This window comes from Phasianus colchicus, chromosome 18, assembly GCF_987193195.1.
Source record: "Phasianus colchicus chromosome 18, bPhaCol1.hap1.1, whole genome shotgun sequence".
In the NCBI taxonomy this organism is placed as follows: domain Eukaryota; kingdom Metazoa; phylum Chordata; class Aves; order Galliformes; family Phasianidae; genus Phasianus; species Phasianus colchicus.
In genome coordinates this window covers 8147893-8164539 of record NC_143453.1, presented here as the reverse complement: position 1 = coordinate 8164539, position 16647 = coordinate 8147893, and the positions used below count along the sequence as shown (strand labels likewise).

Below are 16647 nucleotides of genomic sequence, written 5' to 3'. Positions count from 1 at the left end.
AGCAAAAACACAGGGGCAGAGGTGCCCTGAGCTTGTGGTTCTGGGGGGAGCAGCCAAAAGAAACCATCCATGGAAAACAGTGTGCTGGACAGCATGTGAAATGTGAAGAAAGGTGCAGCAAAAGCATTGTTTTTACTTATTTGACCTTTTTGTTCAAGAAAGTTCATACTGAAAATGGAACACACCTCAATGTGGGTTGACAATCTTCAGCACTCAAAACATTCTGTAGTGGAAACGTCTTCATTTTCTACAGAAAGTTAAAGATCTGTATGGAAAGACAGGAACATTTCCTCTAAAATACGTTAAGCAATCACATCTATGTTCTTTTACTGTACATTTTCATCCTGCAGACTCACTGGCAAACAGAAAGATAAGAAGGTAAGCAAAGCACAGCACAGTCGGACAACGACCTCAGGGATACCACTCGTGTGTTACAGAATAAAAATCTTTCCGGTTTGCTTTGCAAGTGAGTGATCTTTGTGCCCTTGGCCACCTCCTGACTCACAGTTCACAAGCAGTGGCACACGCTTTGCTGCACTTTTTCCTGTTGCTATCCTCCTTTGTGTGGCTCATCAGCTCTCCCTGACTCAATCTTCCTCTAAAGGAAAAATGATCAACTGATAAAAGTGGCTGCATCGCTGCCAGTAGGCAATTCACCTGGTGCTTATCACAGCACCTGCCATCAAGTGACTTAAAAGCAATAAAGTAAAAAAAAAAACCACTTTTCTGTATGAAACATGTTCGTTCCTCCTGCACCTTTTATGATTGAACTGACCACAGCTGATTCAGTGCCCTTTATTAAGAGAAGATACTGCTTCTTATTCAGTAGCCAGTGACTTGCAGGTCACTAAATCTTACTGTGCATTTACAGAGAGTTGTGGGTATGGTTGTGCCAGTTCTTTCTCACTTGAGGCAAATGAGATTATTTCTGTAGGCTAAGCATGTGCTTACCGCTGTGCTGCATCAGCACGGTGCTCAGCAATTTTGGGGATTTGCTCCTGAAACATTTAAACATCAGTGGTTTCAGGATGCAAGTCATAGTGCTGGTTTCGATCTACAAAACCTCCTGCTTCTTTTGGCCTAAAGCCCATCTCCGTAGGGAAAGGAGAGATCTCCACACAGGAGTATTAAAGCAAAGTAAGGGCATTCTGGCTACTCAGCATCCATTTCCTCTGAGAGCCCCATTAGTGTGCCCTAAGCAAACCCAACTTCTTTTGAAAGAAGACCAAGCGTTTCCGGACTTAATGCAATGCGTACCTGCAGCAACAGCAGCAGAGCAGGGCTGTAAGCTAACACTGCTGCCAGGAGCACAAAGGGGAGAGCTCCACTGGAGACAGCCAGTGCAGGGTGTGCAGTCTGAATACAGCAGCAGCTCCCCACTGGACCGAGGTGGCACAAAAGCATCCCTGGTGTTCCCGTGAGGAACGAGACAGTGCCACACAGCTTGGCACTGCAGCACGCTGTGTGCCCACTTCCCTTTGCAGACGTGCTCTCGGGTTGTGTTGGTAGCACTGGAAGATTTCCTTTTTTGTTAATTTTTTCCCTCATTGTCGCTAGTTCTAATTCAATTTCATGTGGTTTTCTGGGCTTTAACCATATCCAGTTACCCTTTTGTCCACAAAACTAGACAACGTGGTGCCTGTTGCAAGCATCCCATTCACATTAGTTGAACAAATAATCAGACAGTGAGAAATTTCCGGGATTTATACAAAAGAAAAAGCAATCTGCTATGGGCAAGGCTGCTTTTTGAAACAGCTCTATTCAATACATTCTACTTTTGGAGCTCTGAGCCCCAGAACAATATATGCTGACACAACCCTTGGCCGTGGCACTGAAAAACACTTCCCAGTCTCTTATTCAACAATGTTCGTATCCTTGACTCTGTTATCTGTAACTTGCAGGAGGACTCTAATTACAATGAGCTGTGTGCAGGTACAAGGGCTGCAGCTCAGGAATGGAGCAGCAAGATGTGACTGGCTGGAGCTTTTCTGGGCAGGGATCATGAGGAACACGCTTGAGAAAAGTTTAATTGTTGGACTAAAGGAATTACTGGCTGCCTTTGTATCTGTTTGCTGCTATGGGACACACAAGAGTTTTATTGGAAATGCATTCAGAGCAAGGCACCTGGAATTTTGAGAGGCTCATCTCAGAAATCCACTGACTTTGATTAATGTTGGAGATGCATTTATAAATAAGGGAAACAAACAAAAATAAATCAAATTGGAAAACAAATAAACAAATATACAAAGCATCATAGAGAAAAGAACAAGAACTTAAGCATCTTCTTCTGAAGCAGATAACTGCGTCCCATTTTGAGTTTCTGCAAGTTGGGTTGTCTGTATTGTAATGCAAAAACACAACATGGAAATCAAAAAACTCAGACAATGCAAAATTACAGAGCTGCCAGATTCAAACTGGCAGGCAGCAATGACACACTTTTCAAGTTGCTCTTCTCCTCCCTCCTCCAAACGGCACAGAATTCATCAGGCACAAATTCTAACTGATCACATTTCAAGGGTTAATTTTGATAGACTGTGTTTTAAAGCGGAGTTGAAAACAGCCTCAGGTAGAGCTAGCTGTAAGCAGAGATTAGTTAGCCTGCATAGATTAACCAGAACACGCTTGGCAAGTTCCTGCCCAGAACTGCTCTGAAAGTAGATCAAAGTCCTACAGATGTGGTTCAGAAGATACCCCTGACAGTAAATACGGAGGTGCTTCATTTTCTACAGCAACCATTCCAAAGGAGAATCTAATTTCCAAGCTCACAACTGCAGCATCAGGCTGTAAAGCAGCATCGTGCTCTGACGGACTGCGTTCAGCTGAGCTGCGACGTGCCAATCAGCCAGCAGGAGCCAGACATCTGATGGGGATGGGCCACAGCCACAAGCAACCTCTGTTTTGCAGAGGGCTTTTCAGGAATCCGACCCACAAGACAGTCTTTGCAAAACACTGCGCTGCTGCTGTCTTTCACGCTGCATGAAATCCTGCTGATGAACTTCCGAACAAAATACCCTTTCAGTTTATGCAAATGCTGGCACACAATCTTTACACTCTCTCAGTCAGTACCAGCTCAACTAAGGTTTTCTGGTTCTGAATGTTATCAGAGCTCCTTTTGTTTGTCTGGTACTTACATTATTCTGGTCAAGTTCATCTAAGGCTATAAGGTGAAGTAATACCTTTCAGAGGAAAGCAGAGCTGAGGATTCAGCATGCAGCCTTTTCATCAGCACCCTGATTTAAAACCAAGAGCCCAAATCCTATCTTTGTGATACACATTAGTTTACTCATTTCTAGTGGTACAATCACTACAAATCATGACAAAAAAGGCAGAAATTGATATGGATATTTATGAAAACAAACTAGTGCCACTTTCTCAAATTACTTCTATTGCTCACGTATTTGGAACAAAAACTCCCAATTAAAGTTCACATTGATTACATGCACTGCCATGACAGCTATACACAGGTTCTTTCCCCCTTCAGCATGTTCTCTGATCCTATAATGAAAGAAACTAGAACTATTAACCCACATAAATTCCATGGTTGTTTACACAGAGAGTAAGGTTTAAGTTCACAGAAAACTATTCTATATACCACCTTTTCCTACACTGTCCTCCTTTCCACAAATACAGACAGATAATAAACCAGTTCTGAGTGAAAGTCACACTTGTGTTCACTTTTTTCCAGACCTCCTACAGCTTGCTCTAAAATGACTTCTTCCTCCCATCTGTTTGGATGCATGAAAAAGTCAAATCCTATCATGACCTTGACGAGCCATAAAGAATCCAACAGAAATATTTAAGTGTTTCACACATGTTGAAACGTGTTCTACAGCAAAGCATGGAGAGCATTATTTATCATGTCATTGCACAGGTCAAGCGTCACGTTCACAACCACTCTTCCCAGCTGTAGATGAGCAGTAAGCACCGTGTTAATGCTGCTGTTGTTTGCAAGTGGAGGAGATTGCTAAGCTCCCAACCTGTTGAGATTCAGGCAACGCACACTGCAGTTTACTTGTGTAGGAACTGGCATCCTGGAGAAGACAGAAAGGAAGCCAGTTTTTTTTCATACCTGTGCTGCTTTATTTGTTCTAAACAAGCTATTTTTATATATTTGCAGTCAAATTACACTCAAAGCCTTCCAAATCGACAGGGCCATCTCTGCATGCATTTAGGAAAACGCTGCATAGCAATAAACACTATTTCTATTGCAGGACTGCAGTGGTCCTCTAAAAGCAAACCACGCCGAACCAAAACTACAGAAACTTGATTTCTGTTTGATGCTCAGCATAAATTGTTATTATGTGCTTCCAAATTCTGCAGAATTCCAGAACAAGGAGTGCCGACAGAATTTTTTTGGAAATGGAAACATGAAAGATAACACACCAATTACTTGCAACAGAAAAACTGAACGTGCCTCGCAAAGCTCTAATGAACACAGGTCTGAAGGCTTGTAAGTCTCTTGAAAACCATTTTATTTAATGTTTTTGCACACCACGTCCCTTCAGACAGCACGACTCCTCTCAGGCACACGTGCAGCCCTACATTCACCTCCATCTGCCTTTCACAGGACTTCTCAGCCTTTCTGCTCACACACGAGCTGTTATCTCATCAAGGTGCCCTGCTTTCTTGCTATGAGGGTATTGTTTGCTCACTGCAGAACTAAGCAGATACAATTGTACAGCTATGGCTAAAACCACGTATGAACACAAGGATCCTGACAGTGAACTCCAGGTTATAAGTCCGAATGTTTTTGCGTTACAGGCAGAGCCCACCCCCACCGGGCGCTGTGTGTGGTGGCTGGCGGGCGCTGCCTGCAATCACCCCACAGCCAGCGCTGAGGAGAAGCCGAGCGCGGCAGCGCCGGGGGAGCTGCGCGGGAAGTCGGGCAGTGATTCTGACTGGAACACGCGTCAAGGAGGCAGCCCACGGTTACAGGATGACCCGCCCAGGCTGCCTCAGACGCGTAAACGCCGCAAAAACGGATTAAAATAAACAAATCTCCTCTAAAATCTGTGAGGAGATCCCACACAGCGCCGCACGGCCCCAGCACCACACGGACTGAGGCTCTCGAGCGACGTCACCGCGCCGCCCGCCTCACGCAGCCGTTGAGCGCCGCCCATCGCAGAGGAGGGACCGCGGGTTCGAATCCCGTCCCGGCCGGGAGACCGCGGGCTGCCAGCTTAGGATGTGCGGGACAGCCGAGCTGCTCGGAAAAACGCGGAAATTAATAATGCTGAGCGGACACGCGTGAACCCAACCGGAGGTCAATGAATGGAAGTAACTGCCCTGCTAAGCTTTATAACAGAGCAGCTAGCTCGTTAGAAGCACCACTATCTTTTAAAATACATTTTCCCGCAAGCAAACTCGTGGAGCATTCCTCCCACTCTGATTTCTCAGATTTTATGCTGGTAAGTCAGAGCTGCATGCTTCTGTATGCTTAACGTATGCCTGAAATGCTTCATTCAGCAGAAAATTCTTAATTACTTAAATTATTGTTTCTCTATAAGATTAGGAATGAAAGTAGCTCTTCAGAAAACAGAAGCCATCTTCAGTGAAGAAGAGGAATTTTATTTCAATCTTCATGCGTAGGCATGATAGACCCCAATTTTACTTCAGCAAATATCACAACAAAAAAATCCAAGCAGCCTATACAGAACAGTGAAATTGCCAAGGATGTGGGCTCTCCACAGCATCACTGCAGAATCCATGGGTTTAGAAGCCTAACTTTGGCTATGTCATTTAAAACCATATAATTAAATAAAGGTAGTCTTCAACCATCACTTCTTGACTTCTCCAAGATCCTCAATGCTATCATCATCCACCTAGGGAAGAAAAAACAAAAGCCAAAACAGCACATTAAATATATTTCCTTCTTGCATGTCTCATTGCTGTACGTGCAATGAAGTGGGGAAGCTTTCAGCACTCCATGCTCTGGGAGTTTCGTTTTTTTTTGGACTACTGAAACAGAATTCAACTTTAATCACTCCTTAACCTAATGGTTCATAGCTAAGGGGGCAACAATAGGTTGTTTACTTCTGCACAACAGCCTGTGCTGCCAAAGATTACATCTGCTTCTGAAAATCACTAGAAACGTCGCAGGCTATTACTGAAAACTAGAGCTCTTACAGAAGAAATCACTGATTACCTCAGGCCACTTCTCCTGGATTACATCGATAATGTCATCTGTGAAATCTCCCTGGATGATGATTTCATCTTCTCCTGTTACTGAGGCACCGCAGGAAAATTTCTGAGCAAAAAACCTTTGTGCTTCCTTAAGATCGATTTCTGTGTACGGGAAAACCGACAGTTTAAGTACAGTCATCATCATACCAGATCTTCTCATAATTAAAACTGTATTAACCAGTGGTAGTTTAAAATCCAGACCACGGTATTTCCATTGAAATTCTGCAAACCACTCAAGGTAGCACAATCAGAAGAAATACCTTAAAGGTTACCTTTTCTCCTCACGTTAAAGAAGCTAAGACTCTAGATCAGGTGAGGTTGAGGGCAAGCACATCTAAAACCTACACAACACACCTAACAAATGTCAACTCACCGAACGTTGCAAGGCCACAGACTCTTGTGACATATTTTTTCTTTGCTCTAGGAATTTTAGCTATTGTGACTTTTTGTGGTACAGTCTTCTTTTTCTGTTTTATCTGACCTCTTCCACCTTTAAAGCAGAATATATTAGATGATTAGTTAAAGGACATAACAGTTAAAGAAAAAAAGACTACAAGGCTACATTTCAGTCCTGTAAACAAAAAAGCCTATCTCCCAGTCCGTGTCTGTAAACAAAAATGTATTTTGGATGTTAGTCATCTCCCATTCAGAACCCTTTAATTTAATTTCTTAAAAGAAAGATCCTAGGTCAAAACTTAATGTTACAAGAAATACCAACATATGCATGTCAAATGTGCATTAAAGTACAGAATGCACATCAGAACCCTGATGGGAGTTTCCCACATTCCACTAACAACTGCATTTGGTTTACACTCCTCTTTAAAGGATTTTTCTTTGGTATTCATCTTAGTTAGGAACAAATTGTTACTTTAATATCTTCATGGTTTTTGTCTGAGGCAAAGAAAATTAGTTATGTCTATTTACTAAGGCTAAGAAACCTTGCCTGCTTAGACTGCTGTGTTAAACAGCACATGATGTTCTAAGTGTCAACACAGGACTGCAGTACAAAACAAATTTATATAAAGGTTAGCAGGAAAAAAACCCAGCCCCATCAGAACACCACACCTCAAGCAGAAGGCAGCTACAGTAGTTGACTGCCAAACTTGCACATGATTTCATTTCTTATTTACTGTCTATTTCTAGGGCAACCTGAGGGAATGCTTCACAAATTAGGTAAATATAAGTCAGAGTAAGGCATGCAGAAGATTAATCCCACTCATTAGAATTCTTCAAATCAGATTATGATCTCAGCTAACTTTGTATACACTCATCAAGTTACCCCAGGGTAACTAAAGTACTGTTCCAGAGCTTTCTCACCAAGAAAACTTTTAAGAATCTATGTCCAGCAAACTAACTTCTTGTGAATGCTTTTTTCCCCCTAAAATGCAGCAATTTCAATTCTGCATTACTAGAAATTGGCATATAATAACTTAAGGCAGTAAATTTCTCTCTCAAAGTTTCTACAGTCAATACCTGCAGTAAATTTCTGCTTGTTTGTTTTCTTCTCACCCTCTCTCTTCAGAATTGTGCCATCATACTTTACACTATACTTTAAATTGTCACAAAACTTCAGATTCCATTTCTGGATTTCCATTTTCACCCACAAATATTTTAAACACTTATTTTATGACCAAAGCCAAGCTGAGAACTATCCATAGCATGCCACACAATGACATAACATTTAAAGAAAGTGTTCTGAAGCGTCTGAAAAAAAGCACCCAAGCTAGAGAATATAAAGTTACTTTTGTCACTACATATATCCCATGGACAAGGATAAACATAACTGGTTACCAAGGCAAACAAATAAAACATTGCAGGGATATGTTGCTTAAAATATGAATCTCAGTGGGCTACAAACCATCATTTATGAAGCACTACAGGCACAGCTGACATCAGACAGGCAAATATGTATTAATAACCACAGTATTCTAATTTATGGTGGAAAACTATGTTAATTAAACAGAGAAATCCAACAATAAAACAGTATCTGTTCTTAGATAGTGCATAGCTCTATCTGTGCTAGAACAGACACAGCTGTTAATGGAGACAAATAGAGCTGAAGTGTAAAACCAAATTCTGTTACGAGAATTCTGGGGAGAGACAGAAGGAAAAAAAGGCAAAAGTAGTGGCTTGAGGCATTGAGAGAGGAAAGCAATCTTTGTTCTACTCTGCAAGCAACCTATGAACTGCTGCTACACAAAGCAGAAACCTTTTGGGAGGTACACCAGCTGATTTCAAGTTGAGAATAAGTACTCTCTGAATAAGTGCCACAGCAATGACAGGAGCACATAAAAGAAGCTCACCTTTCACTTACTGCTACTACTGTACAGTTCCTTTGTTAGCATATTCCTCTGTGCAAACTCTGCTGCTAATTGAAAGGAATTTATTTGATACTTTTTCTGCAGTCACAGCATAGCTAACACAACCAAAAAGCAAGGAAGCTGTGTCACAGTCTAACCCCACAGATCAGGAAAAGATGACCCCAAGAGCTTATAAATCAATACCACAAGCAACTATTTAGACCTTGCCTCTCTTTTGCTTCTTCTTCTCTTCTTCTTCTCCTGCAGTTCCTTGGCCTTCTCCAACCCCAGCTTCCTGTTTCGGTGAATTTTCTTAAATACATCAGAGAGGAATGGTGAGAGAACAAAAGAACAAAATTAGCAGTGACTAACACATGCCCTTAAAGAAACAAGAAATCAGCTACACTGACATTTCAGTGGGCCCCTAAGTAGTTAGCTCTAGTGCAGCAACCCCTGACTGATGCATGTTCCTTAAAGTCTTTGGTCAAATTAGGCTTGTGACCTTCATATCAAAGATACAGTTACAACTTTAATAGTCTCCTTCAGTAATCTCCAGAAAAAGACAAAAATTACTGACACTGGAAATTCAAATCAGCAAGTACCATAGCACTAATGACCTGTCTCCCAGCAACCCACTGCCTACACTGCAAAGACATAAAATTGGATAAATTAGCTTTGGCAGGAAGCAACTGCATGCTGTCACAGTGCTCATTGTAGAAACCTTAATACGGGCCAAACATTATTTCTGATTTTTTTCTGACATTATCAAACTTGTTTTCACAGCATCCAAAAGCATGCTAAACGTTTGGGAAAATAATTTAATTTTCAGACTCAATGCAGATGGAAGAGATGAGAAATGGGCACGCTCAAGAATTTGTGAGTACGTCCAAGTACACATATTAACCAGGAATAAAGGAAGATTCTCACCTACTGTAAGTTTTGCAAACTCATCTGGAAAATTCTTTTCTAACCATTGTCTGCATTTAGTCACATCAGGCATATATTCGCAGTACTAGAGAAGAAAGGCCACATAAATGCTGTTAGCAAAGTAATTACAAGATACCTCACGAACAAAAACAACAAAATCCTTTTGCTATTTATTTAGCCCAGTCATTTCTCCTTAGCTCTCCAAATACCAATGCTTCACCAGCACACAGGAAGACACATGACATCCTAAAGATGACAGCAGATAAAAGTACAGAATCAGCACAACTGAAAGCAAGAAAAGATCAGAAAGAATCATCGTAGAAGTCATACAATGGAAAGAAGAAACAAAAAAACTAACTCACCTCTGTTGGCAATGAACAGACTGGAGCAGGAGGGAAAAAAAAAAAGAAATTAAATTGAGTTATCCGCTTACAGCGTTAGTGTTCTAGTTAAACTGGTATTCTGAAGCTTTCTTTCATCACAACATCTTGTAATAAACATATGCTGATTCAAAAGATGACAACTGATACCACTCTATTTTTTCTCTTAGTCATTTGCTTTCATGCTGTGCATTAAGATAAATCTATCAGAACAGCAGCTATGACAGATGCCCAATTTCTTAGGTGGTCTTCATCCTACAGAACACACCCAAACCAACAATGCAGCCTCGTTCACAATAGGAATCCTGCAACAGTATTCAAACCCAATGCAAAATACATATTTATCTAAAACACAGACCTCAACATTATATCCTTTTAAAAATCCAGACACATGACTACAAATATGAGTAAAGCATAGTCCCAAACAGTGCATCAATTACTTCCCTTTATTCCTTGCTCTCATACCAACAGGCTTTTCTGTGCTAAAGGTTTTACCAACTTTCTGTGGGAACAAATCTTTGCTCAAAATGTCTGAGCACCACTCCAGAGCTTTCATATACAGAAAATCATCAGCACCTCCATCAGAAAGGTCACCCTGACCATGGTCTATCTGACTCAAAGCTGACCAAAAGAGAACCTCCAACCGTCTCACTTTTTCTGCTTGGCTGCCCTTACTAACACCCCATTGTAAGAACTGTGGGCAGCTGCCCCTTCAGCACTTGCCTCCGCAGTAGAGGACCCGAAGAGGGTAGTCAGCATCCGACTTGGCACCACTCCTTATGTCTCCTCTACAGTCAGGGACCACAGGCTCAGCTACGTCTGTGGCCATGTCACAAGCCTGCAGGTTGCAAAATCAAAGAGTCATGTTATGTTTTGTATTATTTACATCATTGCCTACATAATAAACCCCCAGAGACTGACCAAGCTACAAAGCCCAGAGAAAAGAGGTGCAACTGTAAGAGAAGTAGTCAAGGAGTAAAAAAAAAAACAGCTGTCAAGAAACAGCGAAAAGCAGATGCAAAAGATACCAAGAACTTTGGAATTGTAGTACATAAGGGAGAAAGCAAATTGGAACAAAATTCAATGTAAAATGAAGGAAGATGTGCATGAACAACACATGGAGATACAGAGCAACCGAAGCAAAACACGGGGTATTTTATCAGTGATAGGTGAGCAGTGGCAGCACGGTGTGGAAGGGGTGCATTTGGAAATGAGAGGTTATTTAAATCAGTGTCTGAGAAGTCCAGAGCTGATCTGAAGACAATGGCAAAAAACTAAAATTAAATTTAAAAAATCACAAGCCAACCCGACTCAACTGATACCCTCAGCAGCGGTTTATAGGCACGCGTTTCCAGGTAAGGGGCTTCGAAAATAGGAACCAACAGTGGGGCTCAGTGCACGACGGAGCCCCGGGACCACCAGGGCTGTGTCTGCGAAGACTCGGAGCCAGCAGGAGCCGCAACACAGCCGAGGGAACGGACCCGGGAGCCCGAGGGGCGGGGAGGGGCAGGGAACCCCCAAGAGGCGGCGACGGGCCCCGGGCAACGACGGGTAGGTAGGCTGCTGGGCTCCGACAGGGGCCGGGAGGGTGCAGAGGGACCGGGGGACAGCAGGCGGGGTGGGGAAGGGTACCATGAGGAGCGTGGGAGGGGGGAAATGAGGCAGAGAGGCGCGCGGAGCCCGGCGGCCGCAGCACCGTGGCGTTACCCGGGCGGCCCCTCAGGCCGCGGCTCCTCCTCAGGCGGCGGCTGCAGCTGCACGCACCGCACGGCACGCGCGCCCTCGCTGCGCCGCCACCGAAATCTCGCGAGAGCTGCTCGTTCTGAGCCCTCAGCCGCTCCGTAGCCGGGAGGCACCCGCGGGACCTTCGCGCTACGGAGCGGCGGAGGGGTCAAGCGCCGCCGGTCTTGCGTTGCGCGGAGGCCGGCATGCCGCGCTACGCGCAGCTGGTGATGGGCCCGGCGGGCAGCGGCAAGGTGAGAAGGGTCGGAGAGACGGGGACGGGGGAATGGCGACGAGCGGGCGCTGACAGCGTGCGTGTGCCTTGCAGAGCACGTACTGCTCCACCATGCTGCAGCACTGCGAGGCGCTGGGCCGCGCCGTGCAGGTGGTTAACCTGGACCCGGCCGCCGAGTTCTTCAGCTATCCCGTCATGGCAGGTGAGTGCACTCTGCCCCTACCTGGCGTCCGGAGAGAGCTGGGGGGACAGGAGCTTATCATGGCAGCCTTGTGCTGCCCACGTCCGTAAGCGTAGTGTTGTTGCAGACATACGGGAGCTCATCGAGGTGGATGATGTGATGGAGGATGATTCCTTGCGGTTCGGTCCCAATGGTGGCCTGGTGTTCTGCATGGAGTACTTTGCCAATAACTTCAACTGGCTGGAGGAAAGCCTCGGGCACGTGGAGGATGATTATATACTGTTTGACTGCCCAGGTAAACAGATATGTGTGTTTTGATGTCATACTTGGTATGCAGAGGTTGGAAAAGAGCCATGAATTGGTCGAGTCCAACCACCACATAATGCTGCCAGAACCACCACAGAACCGTGACCCGAAATTCCAAATCATAGAATATCCTGAGCTGGAAGGGACCCGTAAGGATCATCAGGTCCAATCCCAGGCTTCACAGAGTACCACCCAAAATCCAAACCCTGGGTCTGAGACCTTTTTGTCCAAATGCTTCTAGAACTCTGGCAGCTCAGGGCTGTGCCCTCTGGTTCTAATACAGAACCTTTCCCTAATACCCAGTCTGACAGCCCTCTCCTGACACAGCTCCATGCCATTTTCAGCCCCTGTCACTACCACCAGAGCTCAGCACTTCCTATCTGCTCCAATTGTGAGGGAGCTTTGGGCTACCATGAGGTCTCCCCTCAGTCCAGGGCTGGAAGATTCACCACAGGGCAGCCCAATCCATGAAAAAATTCTTCCTGACATCTGTAATGGCAGAAAGACCAGTGCAATAGGAAGATACTACATAAGAAACAAAAGAATTGCTCACCTATCTCTGAGGATCTAGGTTTGTAGAGAAAACTCCACAGAGGAGGAATCTCCAGAAAGAGATCCTTCCACAGTGGTAGTCAGCCCTTAAATGAGATCTAAGAGCCAGGCTCCGCCCCTTCTGGTCACACTCATGAATTGCCTTCACCTGTGCTTCCAGGGCTGACCAGGTCTTTTCTCCTGGTGCTCAGTCAGTGGTTCAAACAGTTCCCATACAGCATCCAATCTAAAGCTCCCTCTGTGCAGCTTAATGCCATTTCCTCACATTCTATCTCTTGTCACATGATTTGCTGCAATCTCCTTTCAGGTTCCTGTAGTGAGTGGTGAGGTCTCCCCTCAGCCTCATTTTCATACATTTTTGGGTTTATTAATGGTTGTCAGGAGTCACTTTCAGATGCTTCAGAAGTGAACTTGGCCCCATTTGAATTTGGGTGACAGCATACAGTGGGGGAAGTCTATGGCAACTGCTAACAAATGCTAACTGGAGATCAAGAGAGGAAAATACAGTTTTTTTTTCTTCTCCAGATTTACTGTATGATTCCATCCAAATACAGGCACAGTTGTCTGAAAAGAGTGCTTTATTAGCTGTTATTCATATTAAGTGTAATGCCAATATTTCTATCACTAATAACTGTGAGCTGTTTCTATTAGCTTTACATTTCTGCATACTGATATCCAAAGTGTGTCTTAGGTCAGATCGAACTCTATACACATTTGCCAGTGATGAAACAGCTGGTGGAACAGCTTCAGCAGTGGGAATTCCGTGTCTGTGGAGTGTTTCTTGTCGATTCTCAGTTCATGGTGGAGTCTTTTAAGGTATCCATTTGAAATCTTGTACAAATTCTTGTAAAGTTTTACAGAGTCCATACTGGTATAGAATAAGAAAGGGAACTTGGTTTGTTTGGTCCAAAGGAAGGAATGCTAAGCGGGGAGAGATCTGATTGCTGTCTTCAGCTGCCTCAGTTATAGAGACCAGACAATGTCTTAAAGTCCATTTCAACCTAAATTGAATTGTTGTTCTATAGGAGCTTTCTCAGTTTAGAGAGAGAATGACCCCTTTCCCTGTCGAGCAATAAGAATCCTGAGAAGGGCTTTCAGTCTTCTTAATTTCCTTTTCGGTGGCATATCGTGCTTCAGAGCTCTGGAAATAGATTGCAGCCAGGTACCTTAGCACCTCCCTTTTCCAACAGAGATAATGATTCCTCATGCCCATGTACAATATATTATAAGTTAGGCTTGGTCTGTGGTAGTGTCCTGCTTTTCTGTACTTAACTACATTTTTCATATTCCTTAAGTTTATATCTGGAATTCTGGCAGCACTCAGTGCAATGATCTCTTTAGAGATTCCACAGATTAACATCATGACTAAAATGGATTTGCTGAGCAAGAAAGCTAAGAAGGAAATAGAAAAGTAAGTTCCAAAGCATTACTTTCTCTGTAGTGTAATATCTTGATGTAAACTTCACTCACAATCACAGAATGATGGGTGGTTGTGGTAGTTGTGTAAAAGCATAGTGACTCATTTGTTCTGTATTTTGTTGTTAATGATGGCTTTGTTTCTCTCAGGTACTTAGATCCAGATATGTATTCTATGATTGAAGATTCTACTAATATATTGAAAAGCAAAATGTTTAAAAAACTGACTAAGTCCATATGTGGATTGGTACGTATAGTGCTCTTTAACTGGTATTCTTTAATTCAGCTGCATACTTGTAAACTATACTTTGTGGTTACTGACTTTGCTGCTGTGCTAGATACTGTATGTACTATAACATTCTCCCCCTGCCCCCTGAGGTCATTGTGTTTACCTGCAAATTTATTAGCAAAGCCTGAATCTAAAAGATCACCAGGCACTTGAACATTTTTCTTTTTGCCTGTCCTAACTTCAGCTTTTGATGGTTCAGGTTAGCATAAGATTCTTTTGCTGTAGCCAGTAAAATTCATGTGAATCATATTCTATTAGCAATTTTAGGAGACAGCTTTATTGACTGGGTAAAAGTTTGGACTGACAGCCAGGAATTCAGAGTGGGGAATTGCCATTAGCTTGCAGTGTGGCTTTAAGCAGCCTTAGATTTTCCTTGTCCAGACTGCTGAGCATAGCTTGCAGGAATGGTGCAAGAAAACTTAGTGTATTTCCCTACTGATGTCTTTTGAATCCTTGCTGTAGATTGACGACTATGGTATGGTTCGATTTCTACCTTTTGATCGCTCTGATGAGGAAAGTATAAACATAGTTCTGCAGCACATAGACACTACCATCCAGTATGGAGAAGATCTTGAATTTAAAGAACCAAAGGTAAGGTACTTCTGAAGATAAGATGAAACATTAGAAAGGATCCATAATACAAATCAAAATAGAAGTATGTTCTTTGAATTCTAAAGATGAGAAAAGATGATTGTAGACCACTAAGATCTCTACCTGCATATCTGTTCAAGCTTCCCCTAAAATTTCTGCATTGAGTCCATATGCTGTAAAACCATTCCTAATCTTTCATACATCCGTCATGTAAAATGCATGATGGAAGATCAATTGGATTAAAGATGGATTAAAATCAATTCCAAGTTCTGTTTACTTTTATCATTCAGTTCATATATCGTAAGGAATAAGTCCAGAAGTTCTATAACGTTTTTTAAAATTCAATTTTCTACTCTCTAAATATTCAAAATAACTGCATCTAGATTTTGATGTATACATCTTGGATAGCTTTAGACACAAACTGCTTTTCAGAAGGTTTTGCTCCTTGTTTTGTAGAACAATGTTGGGCATTGTTGTAGTGACTAAAATAAAGCATTGCAGAACTGACGATGTCCAGCAGTCACTAGAGAAAAGTCAGGTTTTATGCTTTTTGTTTTCTCGTTGGCAGGAATATGAAGAAGATAAATCTGCACTTGTGGATGAGTATTTTCAAGATCATGTGAATGAGTAGAAAGCAAATGTTGGAAAAGAGGAAGAAAATACATTGCTTGTGTGTTTTAAAGAAAACAAAAAACATTCCCCTCCACACAAACATATTTATTTGATGTTTTGCCTTTAAGATAACTAACATTTCTAGTGAAAAGGGAGCTATATGACAGTTTATATGACAGAATATAGTGAGCTATATTACTGTTTATAGTTCTTTTGTAAATACAGAATATTCCTGGATTCTTGAGTGTTTTCAAAATATTTTTTATTACTTCTCCTAAAATTTATTAGTCCAATTTATTAGCTACTTTTAGCTGAATTGGAGGATGTTTTCCTGCTAGTCATGTCCAAGTATTTATAAACCTTTCCTTGATCCTAAGAAATGAGTTTTATTCATGGAGTTACTGAATAAAAGTATTTTCTATAAAGGGCCTCATGGTTATGTAAAGCTTAGTATCAGTAAATGCCCATATATAGGCATGTCATCTTTCTCTATGTAATATATAGTTCATGTTTTAGAAATTATCCCATACAAAATGTCAGCCAAGTACCTTAGTAGAATAAGAGCATCTAAAGTCATTTTGGAGGAACAGCTTGGTAAACCAAACCAGTGATTGAATTGAGGCAGTGGCACTTATCTAAACCTGAGGATATGACAAACTTACTCCCAGCACTGGACAGTTAGATGAGAGTTCATGGTAGTCACTGCCATAACCAGAAGGAGGTTAGAAAACACAGCTCATGGAGACTTTGATGCATGGAGCCAGGAATCCTGACTATGTTTAATAGTTACAATATAACCTCATTATGTGGCAAGTCATTCGATGCCTATGCTGAATTAATCACATCCTGGCAGGGCTTGATGTAGCTTGATTCCAGCCTTGCACATCCTCTGGACATGTTATCAAATCGCAGAATGGTTTGGGTTGGAAGGAGCCTTCAAGACCATCCAGGTT

General features: G+C 42.5%; 2 protein-coding genes across 6 annotated transcripts; one reads left to right on the top strand and one right to left on the bottom strand.

Moving 5' to 3' along the window:
• Positions 1–5547: 5547 nt before the first annotated feature.
• Positions 5548–11613, bottom strand: DENR (density regulated re-initiation and release factor). 5 transcript variants are annotated; one of them, XM_031592612.2, is made up of 8 exons: positions 11498–11613; positions 10514–10628; positions 9773–9792; positions 9411–9495; positions 8712–8795; positions 6557–6673; positions 6146–6285; positions 5548–5822 (listed from the first exon to the last, which is right to left on the bottom strand). In XM_031592612.2, exons 2-8 carry the CDS (start codon positions 10617–10619, stop codon positions 5778–5780), a joined length of 597 nt encoding a protein of 198 aa, XP_031448472.1. In that variant the 5' UTR covers positions 10620–10628; positions 11498–11613; the 3' UTR covers positions 5548–5777. The 5 variants fall into 5 exon arrangements, with proteins under 5 accessions (XP_031448472.1, XP_031448474.1, XP_089976934.1 ...); XM_031592614.2 differs by having other exon boundaries at positions 11487–11606; XM_090120808.1 differs by having other exon boundaries at positions 11423–11516.
• GPN3 (GPN-loop GTPase 3) lies at positions 11609–16119 on the top strand. The gene is made up of 8 exons (XM_031592611.2): positions 11609–11766; positions 11841–11949; positions 12056–12223; positions 13478–13602; positions 14082–14197; positions 14353–14449; positions 14954–15082; positions 15651–16119. Exons 1-8 carry the CDS (start codon positions 11719–11721, stop codon positions 15711–15713), a joined length of 855 nt encoding a protein of 284 aa, XP_031448471.1. The 5' UTR covers positions 11609–11718; the 3' UTR covers positions 15714–16119.
• The last annotated feature ends 528 nt before the right edge of the window (positions 16120–16647 follow it).

Coding starts and splice junctions, on each gene's coding strand:
- DENR (XM_090120808.1), bottom strand. Junction 9,793..10,513: donor TCGGGTCCTCTACTGCGGAG/GCAAGTGCTGAA, acceptor CTCCTGCTCCAG/TCTGTTCATTGCCAACAGAG. Junction 5,823..6,145: donor TCCAGGAGAAGTGGCCTGAG/GTAATCAGTGAT, acceptor TTTCTTCCCTAG/GTGGATGATGATAGCATTGA.
- GPN3 (XM_031592611.2), top strand. CDS start 11,719: ATGCCGCGCTACGCGCAGCTGGTGATGGGCCCGGCGGGCAGCGGCAAG. Junction 11,767..11,840: donor GCCCGGCGGGCAGCGGCAAG/GTGAGAAGGGTC, acceptor TGTGCCTTGCAG/AGCACGTACTGCTCCACCAT. Junction 13,603..14,081: donor TCATGGTGGAGTCTTTTAAG/GTATCCATTTGA, acceptor ATATTCCTTAAG/TTTATATCTGGAATTCTGGC.